Here is a 21,792-nt window from a genome sequence, read left to right as displayed (position 1 = left end):
CAGCTGTATTGAAAATGTCCCTCTCAAAATGGCCGCCGCCTCAAAGGAGACAGTTATTAAAGATACTAGAGGGCTCCTCTAGCATCTTGAATAACTGTCTCTTCTGCGGCGGTGGCCATTTTGGGAGAGATGTTTTTCAATACAGAGCTGCTATAGTATCGGAGGACAGTGGCAGAACAGCGGGGACGGCGGCGGGCGGGCAGGCGGCTGCATGAGCGTCCCGGGCCCTCCTCTCTCTTCAGAGAGGCCGGGCCCGGGACAGCTGTGCCCCCAGCACCCACTGATGGTGGGCCTGCAGGAATCTATGTTGAAAAAAAAAAAAAAAAAAATGTGTTATAGAAAGCAATGTGATTTGATGTCGTCTATCTGGCCAAATTGAGGGTCACTCATAATGGTCAAATTCTTTTTTTTGAAGACTCTTATAAAAGTCAAACACACTTCTTAGTTCATACAGATGTGTTCTTATACATAGAGACATATCATTTGACGGCAGATAAGAACCACTTGGCCCATCTAGTCTGCCCATTTACACAAATGCTTACACATTATGGTTCATTTTTATCAGGAGTCAATTAACCTGCCAGTATATTTTTGAATTGTGAGAGGAAACCGACGTACTCAGAGGAAAGCCACGCAAGTACAGGGAGAATATACAAACTCCACACAGTAAGGATCGTGGTGGGGATCAAACCCATGACATAAGGTCTGTTAAGCAGTACACCACACAGAAATTCCATGGTGTGAGTTAGCCACCAGGTCCCATGCAACTCTGCTAACATTGAGCATCTTTGTTAAGACATAGGGGTCATTCCAGGTGATCGTAGCTGTGCAAAATTTTGCACAGCTACGATCATCTATCCTGACATGCGGGGGGGACGCCCAGCACGGGGCTAGCCCACCCCGCATGTCAGTCCGGCCCCCCTCGCAGAAGTGCAAAGGCATCGCACAACGGCGATGCCTTTGCCCTTCAGGAGTAACTCCCGGCCAGCGCAGCTTTAGCGTGCTGGCTGGGAGCTACTCCTCGCTCCCAGTCCCGCAGCGGCTGCGTATGACGTCACGCAGCCGCTGCGGCCCGTTTCCCGTTCGGTCCGACCTCGCCTGCGTTGGCCGGACCATGCCTACGAAACGGCGGCCAAACGCTGTCGTTACGCCCCCTCCCGCCCATCGATCACCTCTGCCTGTCAATCAGGCAGAGGCGATCGCTATCCTGCTACGGCCTTTGGCCGTCCCGCATGCGCAGGCGCACTACGGCGCCAGTGCATGTGTATCGGGGACCCGTTCGCTCTGCTGCGTTAAAATGCAGCGAGCGAACGGGTCGGAATGACCCCCATAGGGCCTAATTCAGAGTTGATCGCAGCAGCAAATTTGTTAGCAGATGGGAAAAACCATGTGCACTGCAGGGTGGGCAGATATAACATGTGCAGAGAGGGTTAGATTTGGGTGGGGTGTGTTCAAACTGAAATCTAAATTGCAGTCTAAAAATAAAGCAGCCAGTATTTACTCTGCACAGAAACAAAATAACCCACCCAAATCTAACTCTATGCAAATGTTATATCTGCCACACCTGCAGTGCACATGGTTTTGCCCAACTGCTAACAAGTTTACTGCTACGATCAGGTCTGAATTACCCCCATAATGCAATATCACTAGGATGCACGAGGAGACTGTGGTGATTAATTTGATATGACACTTGCATGTTGTGTGTGACTGAGTGCAGAACGGAACGTGTATTGGAAGAAAACTGCAGCTGCTACATTGTAACACTTCGTATTCAGATTCAAAGACTGAGTCGAACACAGATATAAAAGTGTCAATATAAAATTAATCAGCACATTCTCCTTGTGCAGCCTAGTCACATTTTTTTTGCCACAATGATGAATTGTCTGCAAAAAATGACACCCAACACTAGAAGATTCTCACTGCTGATTGGTGGATGGCTGTAGATATCCACCAATTACAGTGCAGAATTCTCTACATGACTCCCAGCCTGCACTGTGAATGGCTGTCAGCATGCTGAATAGGGGATGGCTGGATTTATCAACCTGTCATCCTTGAAATCAGGACATCCATTTTAGGAGGGGGTGGGGGGGGGGGGGGGGCTCTTTCTGGTAATGTGCCCCCTTCATACTTATTAATTGGTGATCACCTATCATCATGGGATCATTTTAGGAAGCATTACAGAAAATGTACTGTATGTTTTCCATATATAAGGAGGAGCAATATGTCCCCTCTCACCTTGTAATAACACCGGCAACTTTTTACACCCATTATTTGACAGTGTGGAGTCTGTTCTATCAAGTTATATGGCCCACTAGTAGCGGTTTTTAATGATCACCAGACAATATGTCGCTACACTACAGAAAATTGATGTTTCGCTATATATTGGTGGGAGGGAACTACAGAATATGCCCTTTTGCTCCCATAATTACACCTAGAAATGTGGGGTCATATGAAAGGGGGGAGCCCCATCTTTCAAATTTTGTGTCCCACATAGCAACTAGTTTATGAAAAATGCCCAGTACTACACACATGGGGGCAATCTGCCTTCAAAGAGGGGAGTCTCTTCTTTCAAACTATGGAGTCTATCAGTGTCAAACTGGGGAATGAAGGGCCCACCGGATGAATGCAGTGATAGAGGCCCATGTTTAGGGGTGTGGTCAGTCTACAGAGGGGGTGTGGCCTGCCACCTTATTGGTTTAACTAACCATTAGAGCAGGCCAGCCAACCTGTGGCTCTCCAGCTGTTGTGAAACTACACATCCCAGCATGCTCTGACACAATTTTAGCATTTCTTAAGAGCAAACGTGTAAAAGGGCATGCTGGGACTTGTAGTTTCACAACAGCTGGAGAGCCACAGGTTGGCCAGGTCTGCATTAGAGAGTGCAACGTCTAGGTCCCTTCATAAATATTAGTGATGTGCACCGGACATTTTTTTGGTTTTGTGTTTTGGTTTTGGATTCGGTTCCGCGGCCGTGTTTTGGATTCGGACGCGTTTTGGCAAATCCTCCCTGAAAATTTTTTGTCTGATTCGGGTGTGTTTTGGATTCGGGTGTTTTTTTTCAAAAACAGCTTAAATCATAGAATTTGGGGGTCATTTTGATCCCATAGTATTATTAACCTCAATAACCATCATTTCCACTCATTTCCAGTCTATTCTGAACACCTCACACCTCACAATATTATTTTTAGTCCTAAAATTTGCACAGAGGTCGCTGAATGACTAAGCTAAGCGACCCAAGTGGCTGACACAAACACCTGGCCCATCTAGGAGTGGCACTGCAGTGTCAGACAGGATGGCACCTAAACAAATAGTCCCCAAACAGCACATGATGCAAAGAAAAAAGAGGTGCACCAAGGTCGCTGGATGGCTGAGCTAAGAGACCCAAGTGGCCGACACAAACACCTGGCCCACCCCAGAGTGGCACTGCAGAGTCAGACAGGATGGCACTTCAAAAAATAGTCCCCAAACAGCACATGATGCAAAGAAAAAAAGAGGTGCACCAAGGTCGCTGTGTGACTAAGCTAAGCGACCCAAGTGGCCGACATAAACACCTGGCCCATCTAGGAGTAGCACTGCAGTGTCAGACAGGATGGCAGATTTAAAGAATAGTCCCCAAACAGCACATGATGCAAAGAAAAAAAGAGGTGCACCAAGGTCGCTGGATGGCTAAGCTAAGTGACCCAAGTGGCCGACACAAACACCTGGCCCACCCCATAGTGGCACTGCAGTGTCAGACAGGATGGCAGATTTAAAGAATAGTCCCCAAACAGCACATGATGCAAAGAAAAAAAGAGGTGCACCAATGTCGCTGGATGGCTAAGATAAGCGACCCAAGTGGCCGACACAAACACCTGGCCCATCTAGGAGTGGCACTGCAGTGTCAGACAGGATGGTACCTCAAAAAATAGTACCCAATCAGCACATGATGCAAAGAAAAAAAGAGGTGCACCAAGGTCGCTGGATGGCTAAGCTAAGCGACCCAAGTGGCCGACACAAACACCTGGCCCATCTAGGAGTGGCACTGCAGTTTTCTAGTGAGAGGATGAGTGCTTCCATCTTCGTGTGAATGTGAACCACTAGCCATGAACATAGGCCAGGGCCTCAGCCGTTCCTTGCCACTCCGTGTCGTAAATGGCATATTGGCAAGTTTACACTTCTCCTCAGACGCTTTTAATTTAGATTTTTGGGTCATTTTACTAAACTTTTGTTTTTTAGATTTTACATGCTCTCCACTATGACATTGGGCATCGGCCTTGGCAGACAACGTTGATGGCATTTCATCGTCTCGGCCATGACTAGTGGCAGCAGCTTCAGCACGAGGTGGAAGTGGATCTTGATCTTTACCTATTTTACCCTCCACATTTTTGTTCTCCATTTTTTAATGTGTGGAATTATATGCCAGTAATATATCAATAGCAATGGCCTACTGTACCGTACTGCTATATATTATATAGTGGTGGTCAGCAAAATTATGCACTGTCTTCCTACTACTGCGCACAACAACTCTAATGCACCACAGGTATGGATGGATAGTATACTTGACAACACAGAGGTAGGTAGAGCAGTGGACTACTGTACCGTACTGCTATATATTATATACTGGTGGTCAGCAAAATTATGCACTGTCCTCCTACTACTGCGCACAACAACTAAAATGCACCACAGGTATGGATGGATAGTATACTTGACGACACAGAGGTAGGTAGAGCAGTGGACTACTGTACCGTACTGCTATATGTTATATACGGGTGGTCAGCAAAATTATGCACTGTCCTCCTACTACTGCGCCCAACAACTAAAATGCACCACAGGTATGGATGGATAGTATACTTGACGACACAGAGGTAGGTAGAGCAGTGGACTACTGTACCGTACTGATATAATACTGGTGGTCACTGGTCAGCAAAATTCTGCACTGTCCTCCTACTATATACTACAATGCAGCACAGATATGGAGTGTTTTTCAGGCAGACAACGTATACTGGTGGTCACTGGTCAGCAAAACTTTGCACTGTCCTCCTACTATATAATACTGGTGGTTCCAGTCCCCACAATAAAGCACACTGAGCACAGATATTTGCAGCACACTGAGCACAGATATGGAGCGTTTTTCAGGCAGAGAACGTAGATATTTTCAGCACACTGAGCACAGATATTTGCAAGCACACTGAGCACAGATATTTGCAGCACACTGAGCACAGATATTTGCAGCACACTGAGCACAACTGAGAGAACGCTGCACACGTCCTCTCCCTATCATCTCCAATGCACGAGTGAAAATGGCAGCAACGCGCGCTCCTTATATAGAATACGAATCTCGCGAGAATCCGACAGCGGGATGATGACGTTCGGGCGCGCTCGGGTTAACCGAGCAAGGCGGGAGGATCCGAGTCTGCCTCGGACCCGTGTAAAATAGGTGAAGTTCGGGGGGGTTCGGATTCCGAGGAACCGAACCTGCTCATCTCTAATAAATATATACAGTAAATTCAGCTGCTGCATGCATGATAATGTACCAGATTAATAACAGATTAATAACAGCAATGCACTGTAGATAATACACTATAGTCCAGTATAAGGTAACATATGTATAATTAAAGTGCACAGTCTAGAACCTGATCCTTAGAGCAGGAGGTGGGCCCCCAGGCAGTGGGGCCCACCGGTGGTTTCCCCTATACGCCTGTGGGCCAGTCCAAGCCTGGAGTCTATTTACTAAGCCTTGGATGGAGATAAAGTACCAGCCAATCAGCTCCTAACTGCTATGCCACAGGCTGGGTTTGAAAAATGACAGTTAGGAGCCGATTGGCTGGTACTATGTCTCCAGCGACTTTATCTCCATCCAAGGCTTAATAAATAGACCCCTATGTAACCCCTTAGTAGTTGTATTCTATTCATCAGACAATAACGGAAGCAATACACACACACACATCAAAATGTTCACAGATGGGGAATCTAATGCACATATCTCCCTCATCTTGTGCCAAATAAGAAAATATGATCTCATTAATGCAGCAGGTTGTCTAGTTTTTAAAATGTTGGGCCTTGCGCTACCATATTCTTTCTACGCATAGGAAGCATTTCATCCGAGACAGTGAAAATTTGGGAAACATGCATCTTCAATTAAAGTGCAAAACCTGCATATACAATCCTGCTTTTTATTCTTTTGGAAAGATTAATTATTGGCGAAACAAGAATCACTATTTACTTATGTTTCTTTTAAGAAGAAAAAAAATCATGTTTGCTTTTCTTGTGGAAAAGTATTTTTTCCCCATTTGGTTTAAAATTATTGTGACATGTTAGAATAAGTAAAAAGACTCATGGTATTTTCTGAAAATACAAAATCTAATTAAAAATTTGGGATCATTTGTGTTAAAAATCCAGATCTCGGATGTTTTCCTTTGGGTTGGGGAATCGGGAATTTTTTATATATTTTATTTCCCTAATTCCCTGACGCAACACCGATCATTGCTAGACGCCAATTGGCAGATCAGTGGTGCTGCGGCTGCTGATGTTTGGGGGCTTTTATTCAATCAAGTCCTCCTGTATTTAGATTATTTAAAGAAAAATGATTCCATGTTTTCTTAATGGACTAGGGTGGATGCCATGTTTAGTAAAGTAAAAAAACTCCAGAATTTTTTTTTTCTTTTACGTATGAGAGAACGGCATTGGTTTATTACCTGGGATTCTAAGAAATCCGATATCTGAGTATTAGATGTACAACATGATATAACTGTCTCTTAGCTGGTGACCCAACAATACATCATTAATTAAACCATTTTTTTGTCACAGTAATACTAATCCCCTGAGCGTGTATGGTTGGTTCTTGCTGATGATGATCTTTCATGTATGTGAATTGTCTATTTTACTTGGTATTAACCATTGAATATATGTAAACTTTTTTGTATTCTGTTTAATGTCTCTATTTCTCTTTTGTCCTTGAGGATACTGGGGTCCACAATAGCACCATGGGGTATAGACAGGTTCACTAGGAGCCTTGGGTAATTTAAGTACTTTAACAGTGTGGGCTGGCTCCTCCCTCTATGCCCCCTCCTACCAGACTCAGTTTAGAAAATATGCCTGGAGGAGCCGGTCACACTTAGGGAAGCTCCTGAAGAGTTTTCTGCATTTATTTTGTTATTTTCAGGCAGGGCTGGTTGGCACTAGTCTGCCTAGTTTGTGGGACTTGGGGGGGATGGCCCAACTTCCTAAAGAGTTAATGGTCCCGTTCCCCACTGACGGGACACTGAGCTCCTGAGGGAGTCATTTGCAAGCCCCACCACGGCGAGCGTACCCTCCCGCAGCACGCGGCCACTCCTAAGAGTGCCAGAAGATTGAAGAGTGCTGAGTAGGTAGCCGGCATCCCGGTTAGCGGGTCGCTGGCATTAATGGCAGCACAAGGGTAGGTGCGCAGCACTGGGTGGCAGGCTGAGGCTCCAGGCCTCACTACATGGCAGGTGCATGTTCCGCTGTGAGGGGTGTAAATACCAAATTGCTTTCTAACAAATATTTAAAATGCCAGCTCTAATATATACTGTAGACGCCAGGCGCATCTTATTACCATATACGATAAAAGTGTGCTGTACGTTGCAAAACACTACATTCCTTAAGAGAAAACAATACACCCACACATTATCTGAGTTCCAAAGCTCACTGATGTATATATTTGTTATTAAAAGGATATCTATTCAATATATCACAATGTACAGCATACATATAGGTACATGGTTAAAATTTATACAGTAAGCAGTTAATACATACAATTACAGGCCAGCGATACAATTACCATATCTTTCTCATATAAATTCTTCCCTCCATATCACTCTTTCTCTCTCTGTAAATAAATACAGGAACTGGGCAGACAGCATCTCAAACAGCACCCAGGGAAGGACAGAGACTCCTGTGTGTCTCTTCAGCAATGTGCTATATAGTTTGAGGGAGTGCACACATCTAGTCTAAGGGAGGGAACTTTCTCATTCATGATGAGTCACTGGTCTATTCGTATGCTAACCAGGTTCAGCCTTGAAGACATCAAAAGGGCTGGCCTGAGTTTCCTGTCCATTGTTCTAATAGGAGTGACTTTAGCTTTCATACATTTAATCATAATTACTTGTTGCAATGTCCTACAACTTAATAACAAGTATCAAATTAATCTACACATTAATCTGGTTACTGTAATACCAAGCACGTCATGTCTATCTTGCTCTGCTCCAATAATACACATACATGACGTTACTCCATTATATAATTTGAAATCATTATGATGTCTGGCGCTTGATATTATTATAATTATGTGCTGTATGAAATATGTGTCGAATCCATCTCTGTGGCATGTCCGTGTAAATGCGTGTGTTACCATATATTGCTGTGCTCGCTGCGCGTATTTGCAAGCATAGCGACTTATAATGTGTGGCGTCTGTATGTTCTCTCTATGTAACATTTTTGACTTCGACAGGGGCGAGGTGAAGCTACATCTATTACCCACACTGGCAAGGACATTACAGGGATTCTAACCCACTGTAAGACTACAATATACCTCAGTCAGTATAAAAAAAAACGGAAATACTGCGCGCCATTAAGGGGGCGGGGCTTCACTATGAGCGGATCCAGCGGCTCACCAGCGCCATTTTCCCTCTGCAGATCTCACTGAACAGTCTCACAGGGACGCGCAGCTCCTCCATCCAGATTCCATTTTACCTCAGCGTTACCAGGGGGTTATAGCAAGGGGGGAGTAATAGTAGAATACTAAGCCCCTATTAAGGGTACTTAGTTTGCGACGTGGCTAAGCTTACATTAGCTATATAGGGCGCGGTGTGGCTGGTTCCATCATACTCTGTGTCTCTCTAGGGGGCTCTGTGTGGGTTAACTGTGCTTTAACCAATTTGCTCTCCTGTGTGGGTGGGTTTTCACTTGTTGTTATGTCAAAAGAGTGTGTGTCCTGCACTGCAGAGTGCTTCTCGTCCCCAGGGGGATCACTACAGTGTACTCAGGATAGTACACCTTCTCAAAATAGTGGGTCTGAACCAGTGTGATTAGATTCACTAAAAGGGATTATCTCAAATAGTTCTCATAAATTGTCCCAAACTGAGAAAGAGACACAATACTTAAGACAGTCTATGGATGACCTGATAAATATTCAGCGGCCATACCAGCGTCTCAGACCATTTGTCCACAAAAGGTACACTGGCACAGATCCTGCATACTGACACCGATTATGATGCCACTGATGCAGATGATGGTGAGGTAGATTTGGGTGGGAAGCATGCAGATCTGTCACAGGGAATACAGGCCCTAATAGAGGCTATTAGAGAGGACCTGCACATTCTTGATAAGGTGATAGAGAACGTTGAGGAATCTCATTTCAATGTAAAAAATAAATCCTCTGCTACTTTCCCTTCATCTAAGGAATTAATGGGGGTCATTCCGACCTGATCGCTCGCTGCAGTTTGTCGCAGCGCAGCGATTGGGTTGGAACTGCGCATGCGCCGGCGCCACAATGCACCGGCGCATGGCAGCCGTTGTTGCCTAGCGATCGCCTCTGAGACAGAGGCGGTCGCTGGGCGGGAGGGGGCTGGACGGCAGCGTTAAGCCGCCGTTTAGGGGGAGCAGTCCGGCTAACGCAGGTGTGGCCGGACAGTTGGGGGGGCAGGCCGCGGTGGCTGCGTGACGTCACACGCTGCCGCTGCAGGCCGGGGAGCGACGAGAAGCTCCCGGCCAGCACGCTAAAGTTGCGTTGGTCGGGAGCTACTCTTGAAGTGCAAAGGCATCGCCGCTGTGCGATGCCTTTGAACTTCTGCGGGGGGGGGAGGGGCGGCACTGACATGCAGGGCAGGACTAGCCCTGTGCTGGGCGTCCGCCCGCATGTCAGTGTGAATGATCATAGCTGTGCTAAATTTAGCACAGCTATGATCAACTCGGAATGACCCCCTAAATTCTCTATTTGAAGAAACTTGGGTCAATCCTGACAAGAAGTTTAAGATCCCTAAACGGTTGACAGCATCTTTCCCCTTTCCTCAGTATGATAGGAAAAAGTGTGAAGTCCCACTGATTGTTAATGCTTCAGTATCTAGGTTGTCCCATAAGATAGTCTTACCGGTCTCAGGTGCAGCCTCCTTAAAAGACACCGCTGACCACAAGATTGAGACTACTCTCAATTCTCTGTACACGGTTGTGGGGGTGGTCCAAAGACCCACTATAGCTTGTGCTTGCATCACTAGGGCCATTTCCAAATGGTCAGGTAATCTAATGGAGGATTTAGGGTCCTTACACAGGGAGGAGATAGTTTTACTCCTACAACATATACAGGCAAATTTTATGGTGGAGGCCCTAAAAGAGATAGGCTTACTCCATGCACGCACCACAGCCATGGCCGTGTCAGTCGTAGGGGCTTATGGCTACGCCACTGGAATGCAGATGCAGATTCCAGGAAAGGCGTCGAAAGCCTACCGTTCACAAGTGAAGCCCTGTTCGGAGATGAACTGGATACATGGATATCCAAGGCTACGGCGGGTAAGTCTACATAACTTCCTTACGCAGCACCCCCAGCTAGGAAAATCTACTCTTCTCCAACTTTGCAGTCCTTTTGGACAGCAAAGTTCAAAGGTGAATCAAAGAGTGCTTCTACTGCCTTCAAGGGTAAAAGAAATAAACCCCAAAAACCTGCTACTGCAGGTTCACAGGAACAGACCTCTGGCTCTGCTTCCTCAAAGCTTTCAGCATGACGGTGGACCATACTGCCTTGAAGACAGGCAGGTGGGAGCCTGCTTCAGATATTTCGGTCACATCTGGGCAACATCAGACCTAGATCCCTGGGTCAAAGATCTTATTGCCCAGGGTTACAGACTGGAGTTTTAGGAACTCCCACCTCACAGATTCTTCAAATCAGGCTTACCAGCTTATCCAGAGGCAAGTATGACTTTGCAGGAAGCAATTCAAAAACTGGTACAGGCTCAGGTCATTGTTCCAGTTCCACCTCAGCTGCAGAACAAGGGTTATTATTCCAACCTGTTTGTGGTTCCGAAACCGGACGGTTCGATAAGACCCATTTTAAACCTCAATTCACTGAACCTGTATTTACGGGTGTTCAAATTCAAGATGGAGTCTATGAGAGCGGTGATCTCAGGTCTGGAGGAGTTCTTGGTGTCTCTGGATATCAAGGATGCGTACCTTCATATCCCAATCTGGCCTCCTCATCAGGCATATCTAAGGTTTGCATTACAGGACTGTCACTACCAGTTCCAGGCCCTGCCATTTGGTCTCTCAATGGCACCAAGGGTGTTCACCAATGTAATGGCAGAGTTGATGTTCCTCCTCTGCAGACAGGGAGTGAACATAATTCAGTACCTGGATGACCTGCTGATAAAAGCACCATCCAGGGAGAAGCTGTTAGACAGCATTGTCCTTTTGACTCGACTGCTCCAGGTTCACAGGTGGATTCTGAACCTTCCAAAATCTCACCTGGAACCAAAGAGGACGCTTCTGTTCCTGGGAATGATACTAGACACGGAAGCACAGAGAGTATTCCTTCCATTGGAAAAGGCATTGGTAATCCAGTCGATGGCGCGGGATATTCTAAAACCAATCCGGATATCGGTGCATCTGTGCATTCGTCTTCTGGGGAAGATGGTAGCCGCCTACGAGGCGTTGCAGTACGGAAGGTTTAATGCAAGGCCCTTCCAGCTGGATCTGTTGGACAAATGGTGTGGTTCGCATCTCCACATGCACCAGAGGATACGTCTGTCGCCAAGAGCTAGTATTTCTCTTCTGTGGTGGCTTCAGACTTCTCACCTGACAGAGGGTCGATGGTTCGGGATTCAAGATCGGATTCTGCTAACCACAGACGCAAGCCTCAGAGGTTGGGGAACTGTCACCCTGGGGGAACAGTCCCAAGGAAAATGGTCAAGTCAAGAAACCATTCTTCCAATCAACATTCTGGAACTAAGGGCCATATACAACGCCCTTTTACAGGCATCACATCTTCTTCAAGATCAGGCCATTCAGGTTCAGTCGGACAATGTGACGGTGGTAACGTACATAAACCGTCTGGGTGGCACGAAGAGCAGAGTAGCAATGTCAGTGGTAACAAGGATTCTGCTCTTGGCAGAAAGACATGCTGTGGCGTTGTCTGCAATCTTCATTCCATGAGTGGACAACTGGGAAGCAGACTTCCTCAGGAGACACGATCTCCACACAGGAAAGTGGGGCCTTCACCTGGAGGTGTTCGGGTGGCTGACACATTGGTGGGGAACTCCACAGTTTGACATGATGGCCTCTCTGCTCAACAAGAAACTCAGGCGGTACTGTTACAGGTCGAGAGACCCACAGGCAGTGGCGGTGGACGCTCTGGTGACTCCATGGGTCTATTAGAAAGTGTACGTGTTTCCACCACTTCCATTGATCCCAAGAATTCTCAAAAAAATATAAAAAGGGAAAAGTTTCAAGCAATTCTCATTGCTCCGGATTGGCCAAGAAAGGCTTGGTACATGGACCTACTGTAGATGCTCCTAGAGGATCGGTGGCCTGGCCTCTACCTCTTCGAGAGGACCTTCTGCACGACTATCACGACTTACTGCGGCTACGTTTGACGGCATGGAAGTTGAGCTTCAAATTCTAGCCCGGAAAGGGATTCTGGACAGGGTTATTCCCACCTTGATCCATGCCAGAAAGGAGGGTATAAACATTACCACCGTATTTGGAGAAAATAAATTTCTTGGTGTGAACTCGGGAAATTCCCTGCAGAGGATTTTCAACTGGGACGTTTTCTGCTTTTTCTGCAGTGAGGTGTGGATGCGGGCCTACGCCTGGGCTCCAAAAAAAGTCCAGATTTCAGCCTTGTCCATTTTCTTCCAGAAACATTTGGCTTCTGTCCCTGAGGTTCAGACGTTCTTAAAAGGCGTTCTGCACATCTAACCGCCCTTTGTGCCTCCCATGGCACCTTGGGATCTCAACGTGGTGTTCCAGTGTCTCCAGTATGAATGGTTTGAGCCTTTACAGGAGGTTGACGTAAAGTTTCTTACGTGGAAGACCGTCACACTGTTGGCCTTGGCTTCAGCAAGGCGTGTGTCGGAATTGGGGGCGTTGTCTCACAAGAGCCCCTATTTGGTTTTTCATGAGGATAGAGCTGAACTCAGAACTCGTCAGCAATTTCTTCCAAAGGGGGTGTCTGCGTTTCATATCAACCAACCTATTGTGGTTCCTGTAGTTACTGACACCTCTTCTACCTCAATGTCCCTGGATGTGGTGAGGGCTTTGAAGATTTATGTAAAGCGGACAGCTCGTCACAGTCGGACTCGCTGTTCGTGCTCTATGATCCCAATAAAATTGGTTGTCCTGCTTCAAAGCAGTCTATTTCTCGCTAGATTAGACTTACTATGCAGCATACTTACTCTACGGTAGGCTTGCCGGTTCCTAAATCTGTAAAGGCCCACTCGACTAGGTCAGTGGGTTCTTCCTGGGCGGTTGCCCGTGGTGTATCGGCTTTACAGCTCTGTGAGCAGCTACTTGGTCAGGTTCGAACACGTTTTCTAAGTTCTACAAGTTCGATACTTTGGCCTCTGAGGACCTTCAGTTTGGTCAATCAATTCTTCAGGAGCCTCAGCACTCTCCCACCCGGTTTGGGAGCTTTGGTACATCCCCGTGGTAATAACGTGGACCCCAGTATCCTCAAGGACGTAAGAGAAAATAGGATTTTAATTACCTACTGGTAAATCCTTTTCTCGTAGTCCATAGAAGACACTGGGCGCCCGCCCAGTGCTTCGTTGGTTCAGCTGTTGCTGTTCCGGTTCAAGTTTGGCTACCATGGCTTTCCTCTTGTTTGTGTGTGCTGGTTCGAATCTCACCACTGTTCTGTTAAATCCTTCCTCAGGATAGGTCCGTCTCCTCGGGCACAGTTTCTATACTGAGTCTGGTAGGAGGGGCATAGAGGGAGGAGCCAGCCCACACTGTTAATATCTTAAAGTTACCAAGGCTCCTAGTGGACCCATCTATACCCCATGGTACTAATGTGGACCCCAGTACCCTTTACGGACTACAAGAAAAGGATTTACCGGTAGGTAATTAAAATTCTTTTTTTATTATTATTCTTTTTTAATGCAAAGCTTCAATAATTACAAATAATTGAATAACATTTTTTAAAGTTTGTGAACAGCATATTATATTTAAGTTCCTTTTTTCTCTTGGTAGTTGAAACTAATTTTTCATTCTTTGTAATGCATTTATATAAAAGATATAAATGTAAATATATAAATATATCAACAATTTATCACTGATAAAATGAATTTTAAAAATGTAGTGCTGATTCTATTTTTTTTCCATTCTGCTGTAGGGAAGGCAACCAGGAGCTGAAATTGACCTGTGGGAGGATGCTGATTTTACCCTGTACAAAGTTACTGATAGATTTGGCTTCTTACAGTAAGTAGCTTGGGTGTTGGAGATGGAAGTGTGATAACTGCAAAAACTACAAACACTTGAAATGGTATCAGCAAGTTTTACTGTATCTGTAGAATTGATTTTCAGTATTTTTTTTTTAAATATCTAAACCCTGTTACTATTTTAGAAATATTACAAGTACAGTAACACCCTTTGCACATCCTTTAGCTGTCCTTCATCCGTAGCAGCCAGTATGTCAGAAGGAGACGATATGTGCATCCTGCTTTTGTAACTTTGCCCGTCCAAGTTGATGGTGCTCAAGGTTCCAATGCCAGTAGTATCTTCAGAGGCAGAACTCTGGGAGGCAACGGAGTCATCTGCCACCGGGCTCCTGCCCTGAAGGGGGGCACCTCTCCTCCCATTCTGTGACACCATTGAATTAAGTTAATTGATAGCTGCCACTGTCTTTTCAGTGGCCGACTTCCTCACTGGTCCCTGCACCTTACAAATCACACCCTATTTATTATACTGAATATACACAGTTTACAAGTGTCACACCCAGGATTAGAAACCACAACCTATTACACTGGAAGCAGACACCTTACTGATGGAGCTATTTGCTCCTGTAAAGGAAATATGAGAATTTTAACTATATGAAGATACTTCTCTGACAATTACACGTAACTTCATATAGTTAGAATTCTCATGCTTCTGATGCAGTAGCAAATAGCTGTATCAGTAAAGTTTCTGCTTTTAGTGTAACAGGTCATGGGTTCTAATCCTGGGTATGACTGCTAAGAAATGTGTGATTTAAAATAAAAGACAATTAAATGTATAAATACAGTATATACATTTTTTTCAGAACAACACACACACACACACACACACACACACACACACACACATCTTTTTTTTTTTTTTAAATCTGTTTATTGGTAAAGAGAAAAAATACAAGTGTAACACACACATTGTACACAACAACTGTTCAGCGACACTAGTAATTATGACAATATAATTTCTTAGGATGTAAAGGAATGTATAACATTATTTCTGCACAAAAGCAATCACATATATCAATAAAGGAAGTGATAATAACAGAAGGTTACGTATATTACTAAACATATTGCAAGGATCGGTCATCTCTCGGTGCCATTAACAGTGAGTATATGCTAGGCTAAGAGGGTGTTCCCGAAAACAGTAAAGTTGGGGTTAGAAGGGTGGTGATCCCCTCGTAAGTGTCTCTATATTGTACCATGTAGTATATTTAACTACTTTTCGCATGTTGTCACGAGTAGGTTGTGGCAAGGTTATCACATAGGATAGCCATATTGCAAAGAACTTGGAAGAATTGGATTCCGCTCTAAGAGAGCATTCAATCCAGTCCATTTGGTATAGATGTGTCAGTCTAGGAAATAAAAGGGTTATGGGTATAGGGGTTCCGTGTATCCATTGGGATAGTATGGTCTTTTTAGAAGCTGCCGCTATCCGAGCTAATAGCAGTGTATTGCCTGTAGATAATGAGCAACGATCAGAATCATATTGATTCCAGAAAGCCCAGAGTAAAGTTGCCGTAAGAGGGATATTTAGAGTCGTTGTAATGTAGTTACAGACGTCCTTCCAAAATAGCTGTATTATAGGACATGACCAAAGGCAGTGGATGATGTCAGCATCAGGTGTGGAGCACTTGAAGCAATTGGAGTTATCAGAGATGCCCGTGAGGTATCTGAGACGGGGAGTATAATACGCCCTGTGTAATATTTTTAAATGCATTTCAGCATAGGAAGAGGATACTAAAGATTTATTAAGTAACAAGTGCCAGTGTATTATGGTCTGTAGAGGGATGTCTGGCAGAGTGGTCGTCCATTTGGCTAGGCCTGTGGTTTGACAATCTAAATCAATCTGGCGTCTGGTGTGTGCGTAAATAAAGGATGTTGGATAGGAAGATTGGGGGTTTAAACGCAGTTGGGTGTCCAGGGGAAAGTTATAATCTGCTGGCCTTAGGCGCGTTATCAATTGTGTTGCAAAGCTGCGTATTTGAAAGTATGCGAATAGTGGTATATGTAAGTTCGATAATTTAAGCTTTAATTGTGATAAGGTGAGTACTTCGGTACAGGTGATATTCAGGAATTGATACACTAGACGTAAGCCTTGGGAGTACCAAGTTTTGATAATTGCATCTGTGTCTCCGTCTTGAAAGTCTGGGTTATGCAGGAGTGGTTGAAATAGAGAGCGGGTAGTTGTCAGTCCTTTGCGTTTTCGAAGATGTTGCCACGCTTTGCATGGAGCAAGTAGCAGCGGGTTCGAGTGGATGGACGTCAGTGTGAAGGGTTCTGGAAAATGTAATATGGTAGACAAAGTACCATGGGATAGCATACTCTGTTCCAGAGATATATTCGTGTAGCTAGAGGAACCTCTCACCCAGTCAAGGGCATATCTATAGTTAGCGGCTAAAGAATAGTCTTCCGGGCATGGTATATTCACGCCACCCAGCGTTGTCTGTTGTTTTAGTTTAAAGAGGGCTATACGTGGACGTTTGTTTGTCCATATGAAAGTATTGAGGGCCTTATTAATTGTTTGTACATCTCGTTTGGTCAGAAGAAATGGGAGCATTTGGATCGGGTATAGTAGACGGGGGAAGGAGATCATTTTATATAAGTGGCATCTACCTATATATGAGATTGGTAAGTTTTGCCAGCGTGTAAAATCCTCAATCATTTTGTTAATGACGCGAGAAAAGTTCAGTGGGTATAGTTCGGCTAGGGTAGGTGAAAAGCGTAAGCCCAGGTAGGTTATAAAACCAGTTGCCCATTTAAAGGGAAAACACACACTTATCTTAATATAGGGAATAGGGGGGCACCAATATTTATCTTGCCTCCGGGCAACTGGGATGATTTTACGCCACTGAGTATCTTGCAAAGGAAGTTAGGGAGAATGAAGTAGGTTGTGGGTATCTGAGTATTATGTGGAAAGTCCCCATCCTTTTTCAGTATGTTAGGTTCTGAATTAACAGAAATGACCCAAAAAGAAAATTAATGTCAAAGTCAGGCAGGACAGAAACCTCCTGTGTAGCAGAAGGGCAATGCAGTAACATAACCTCCTACTGTACCTTTCTCTGACGTCCTAAGTGGATGCTGGGACTCCGTAAGGACCATGGGGAATAGCGGCTCCGCAGGAGACTGGGCACAACTAAAAGAAAGCTTTAGGTCTACCTGGTGTGCACTGGCTCCTACCTCTATGACCCTCCTCCAGACCTCTGTTAGAATCTTGTGCCCGGCTGAGCTGGATGCACACTAGGGGCTCTCCTGAGCTCCTAGAAAAGAAAGTATATTTTAGGGTTTTTTTATTTTCAGTGAGATCTGCTGGCAACAGACTCACTGCTACGAGGGACTAAGGGGAGAAGAAGCGAACCTACCTGCTTGCAGCTAGCTTGGGCTTCTTAGGCTACTGGACACCATTAGCTCCAGAGGGATCGAACACAGGGCCCGACCTCGATCGTCCGGTCCCGGATCCGCGCCGCCGTCCCCCTTACAGAGCCAGAAGCAAGAAGATGGTCCTGAAAATCGGCGGCAGAAGACTTCGGTCTTCAACAAGGTAGCGCACAGCACTGCAGCTGTGCGCCATTGCTCCTCATGCACACCTCACACTCCGGTCACTGATGGGTGCAGGGCGCTGGGGGGGGGGGGGGGGCGCCCTGAGCAGCAATATTAACACCTTGGCTGGCAAAAAAATCACAATATATAGTCCTAGAGGCTATATATGTGAAAAATACCCCTGCCAGAGATCCATAAAAAAGCGGGAGAAGTCCGCCGAAAAAGGGGCGGGGCTATCTCCCTCAGTACACTGGCGCCATTTTTCCCTCACAGCTCCACTGGAAGTATCGCTCCCAGGCTCTCCCCTGCAGTTTCAAGACTTCAAAGGGTAAAAAAGAGAGGGGGGGCACTAAATTTAGGCGCAGCTGTATATATATAAGCAGCTATAAGGGAAAATCACTCAGTTATAGTGTTCATCCCTGTGTTATATAGCGCTCTGGTGTGTGCTGGCATACTCTCTCTCTGTCTCCCCAAAGGGCTTTGTGGGGTCCTGTCCCCTGTCAGAGCATTCCCTGTGTGTGTGCGGTGTGTCGGTACGGCTGTGTCGACATGTTTGATGAGGAGGCTTATGTGGAGGCGGAGCAGATGCCGATAAATGTGATGTCACCCCCTGCGGGGCCGACACCTGAGTGGATGGACTTGTGGAAGGAATTACGTGAAAGTGTCAACTCCTTACATAAAAGGTTTGACGACATACCAAATATGGGACAGCCGGCTTCTCAGCCTGTGCCTGCCCAGGCGTCTCAAAAGCCATCAGGGGCTCTAAAACGCCCGCTACCTCAGATGGCAGACACAGATGTCGACACGGATACTGACTCTAGTGTCGACGACGATGAGACTAATGTAACTTCCAATAGGGCCACACGTTACATGATTGAGGCAATGAAAAATGTGTTGCACATTTCTGATGTTACCCCAGGAACCACAAAAAAGGGTATTATGTTTGGAGAGAAAAAACTACCAGTAGTTTTTCCCCCATCTGAGGAATTAAATGAAGTGTGTGAAGAAGCGTGGGCTTCCCCCGATAAGAAACTGGTATTTTCTAAAAGGTTACTAATGACGTACCCTTTCCCGCCAGAGGATAGGTCACGTTGGGAAACATCACCTAGGGTGGATAAAGCGCTCACACGCTTGTCAAAGAAGGTGGCACTACCGTCTCCGGATACGGCCGCCCTAAAGGAGCCTGCTAATAGGAAGCAGGAGGCTATCCTGAAGTCTGTATATACACACACAGGTATTATACTGAGACCAGCTATTGCTTCAGCATGGATGTGCAGTGCTGCAGCTGCGTGGTCAGATTCCCTGTCGGAAAATATTGATACCCTAGACAGGGACACTATATTGCTAACCGTAGAGCATATTAAAGACGCAGTCTTATACATGAGAGGGATATTTGCCGGCTGGCATCTAAAATAAGTGCAATGTCCATTTCTGCCAGGAGAGGGTTATGGACTCGGAAGTGGACAGGTGATGCAGATTCTAAAAGGCACATGGAAGTTTTGCCTTATAAGGGTGAGGAGTTGTTCGGGGATGGTCTCTCGGACCTCGTTTCCACAGCAACAGCTGGGAAGTCAGCATTTTTACCCTATGTTCCCTCACAGCCAAAGAAAGCACCGTATTATCAGGTACAGTCCTTTCGGCCCCATAAGGGCAAGCGGGTTAAAGGCGCGTCCTTTCTGCCCAGAGGCAGAGGTAGAGGGAAAAAGCTGCAGCATACAGCCAGTTCCCAGGAGCAAAAGTCCTCCCCCGCTTCCTCCAAGTCCGCCGCATGACGCTGCGGCTCCACAGGCGGAGCCAGGTACGGTGGGGGCCCGTCTCAAAAACTTCAGCAATCAGTGGGCTCGCTCACGGGTGGATCCCTGGATCCTTCAAGTAGTGTCTCAGGGGTACAAGCTGGAATTCGAGACGTCTCCCCCCCGCCGTTTCCTCAAATCTGCCTTGCCTACAACTCCCTCAGGCAGGGAGGCAGTGTTAGAGGCAATACACAAGCTGAATTCCCAGCAGGTGATAGTCAAGGTGCCCCTTCTTCAACAAGGACGGGGTTACTATTCCACAATGTTTGTGGTACCGAAACCGGACGGTTCGGTGAGACCCATTTTAAATTTGAAATCCTTGAACACATATATAAAAAAATTCAAGTTCAAGATGGAATCGCTCAGGGCGGTTATTGCAAGCCTGGACGAGGGAGATTACATGGTATCGCTGGACATCAAGGATGCTTACCTACATGTCCCCATTTACCATCTTCACCAGGAGTACCTCAGATTTGTGGTACAGGATTGTCATTACCAATTCCAGACGTTGCCGTTTGGTCTGTCCACGGCACCGAGGGTATTTACCAAGGTAATGGCCGAAATGATGATACTCCTTCGAAAAAAGGGAGTTTTAATTATCTCGTACTTGGACGATCTCCTGATAAAGGCGAGGTCCAGGGAGCAGTTGTTGGTCGGGGTAGCACTATCTCGGGAGGTGCTACAACAGCACGGTTGGATTCTAAATATTCCAAAGTCACAGCTGGTCCCTACGACACGTCTACTGTTCCTGGGGATGGTTCTGTACACAGAACAGAAAAAAGTGTTTCTCCTGGAGGAGAAGGCCAAGGAGCTGTCATCTCTAGTCAGAGGCCTCCTAAAACCAAAACAGGTGTCGGTGCATCATTGCACGCGAGTCCTGGGAAAAATGGTAGCTTCCTATGAAGCAATTCCATTCGGCAGGTTCCATGCAAGGACTTTTCAGTGGGACCTGTTGGACAAGTGGTCCGGATCGCATCTTCAGATGCATCGGCTGATAACCCTGTCTCCAAGGACCAGGGTGTCTCTGCTGTGGTGGCTGCAAAGTGCTCATCTTCAAGAGGGCCGCAGATTCGGCATACAGGACTGGGTCCTGGTGACCACGGATGCCAGCCTTCGAGGCTGGGGGGCAGTCACACAGGGAAGAAACTTCCAAGGAGTATGGTCAAGTCAGGAGACTTCCCTACACATAAATATTCTGGAACTGAGGGCCATTTACAATGCCCTAAGTCAGGCCAAACCCCTGCTTCAAAACCAGCCGGTACTGATCCAGTCAGACAACATCACGGCAGTCGCCCATGTAAACCGACAGGGCGGCACAAGAAGCAGGACGGCGATGGCAGAAGCCACAAGGATTCTCCGATGGGCGGAAAATCACGTGTTAGCACTGTCAGCAGTGTTCATTCCGGGAGTGGACAACTGGGAAGCAGACTTCCTCAGCAGGCACGACCTCCACCCAGGAGAGTGGGGACTTCATCCAGAAGTCTTCCAACTGATTATAAACCGTTGGGAAAGGCCACAGGTGGACATGATGGCGTCCCGCCTAAACAAAAAGCTAGAAAGATATTGCGCCAGGTCAAGAGACCCTCAGGCGATAGCTGTGGACGCTCTAGTGACACCGTGGGTGTACCGGACGGTTTATGTGTTCCCTCCTCTTCCTCTCATACCCAAGGTACTGAGGATAATAAGGAGAAGAGAAGTAAGAACTATACTCATTGTTCCGGATTGGCCAAGAAGAGCTTGGTACCCGGAACTTCAAGAAATGATCTCAGAGGACCCATGGCCTCTGCCGCTCAGACAGGACCTGCTGCAGCAGGGGCCCTGTCTGTTCCAAGACTTACCGCGGCTGCGTTTGACGGCATGGCGGTTGAACACCGGATCCTGAAGGAAAAGGGCATTCCGGAGGAAGTCATTCCTACGCTGATTAAAGCTAGGAAAGAAGTGACCGCAAACCATTATCACCGCATTTGGCGAAAATATGTTGCGTGGTGTGAGGCCAGGAAGGCCCCAGCGGAGGAATTTCAGCTGGGCCGTTTTCTGCACTTCCTACA

General features: G+C 46.3%; 1 protein-coding gene across 4 annotated transcripts in view; it reads left to right on the top strand.

The window, feature by feature from the left end:
* LOC134969246 (USP6 N-terminal-like protein) overlaps positions 1–21,792 on the top strand; it is a 379,876-nt gene that overhangs the window by 260,385 nt on the left and 97,699 nt on the right. For all 4 annotated transcript variants that reach the window (XM_063945071.1, XM_063945070.1, XM_063945069.1 and 1 more), the window contains one exon: positions 14,318–14,403. In XM_063945071.1, coding sequence (XP_063801141.1) covers positions 14,318–14,403 — 86 coding nt within the window. The remainder of the gene's footprint in view (positions 1–14,317; positions 14,404–21,792) is intronic.

The sequence above is a fragment of the Pseudophryne corroboree genome, chromosome 11 (assembly GCF_028390025.1).
Source record: "Pseudophryne corroboree isolate aPseCor3 chromosome 11, aPseCor3.hap2, whole genome shotgun sequence".
Classification (NCBI taxonomy): Eukaryota; Metazoa; Chordata; class Amphibia; order Anura; family Myobatrachidae; genus Pseudophryne; species Pseudophryne corroboree.
This window is presented reverse-complemented; position numbering and strand designations above follow the sequence as displayed.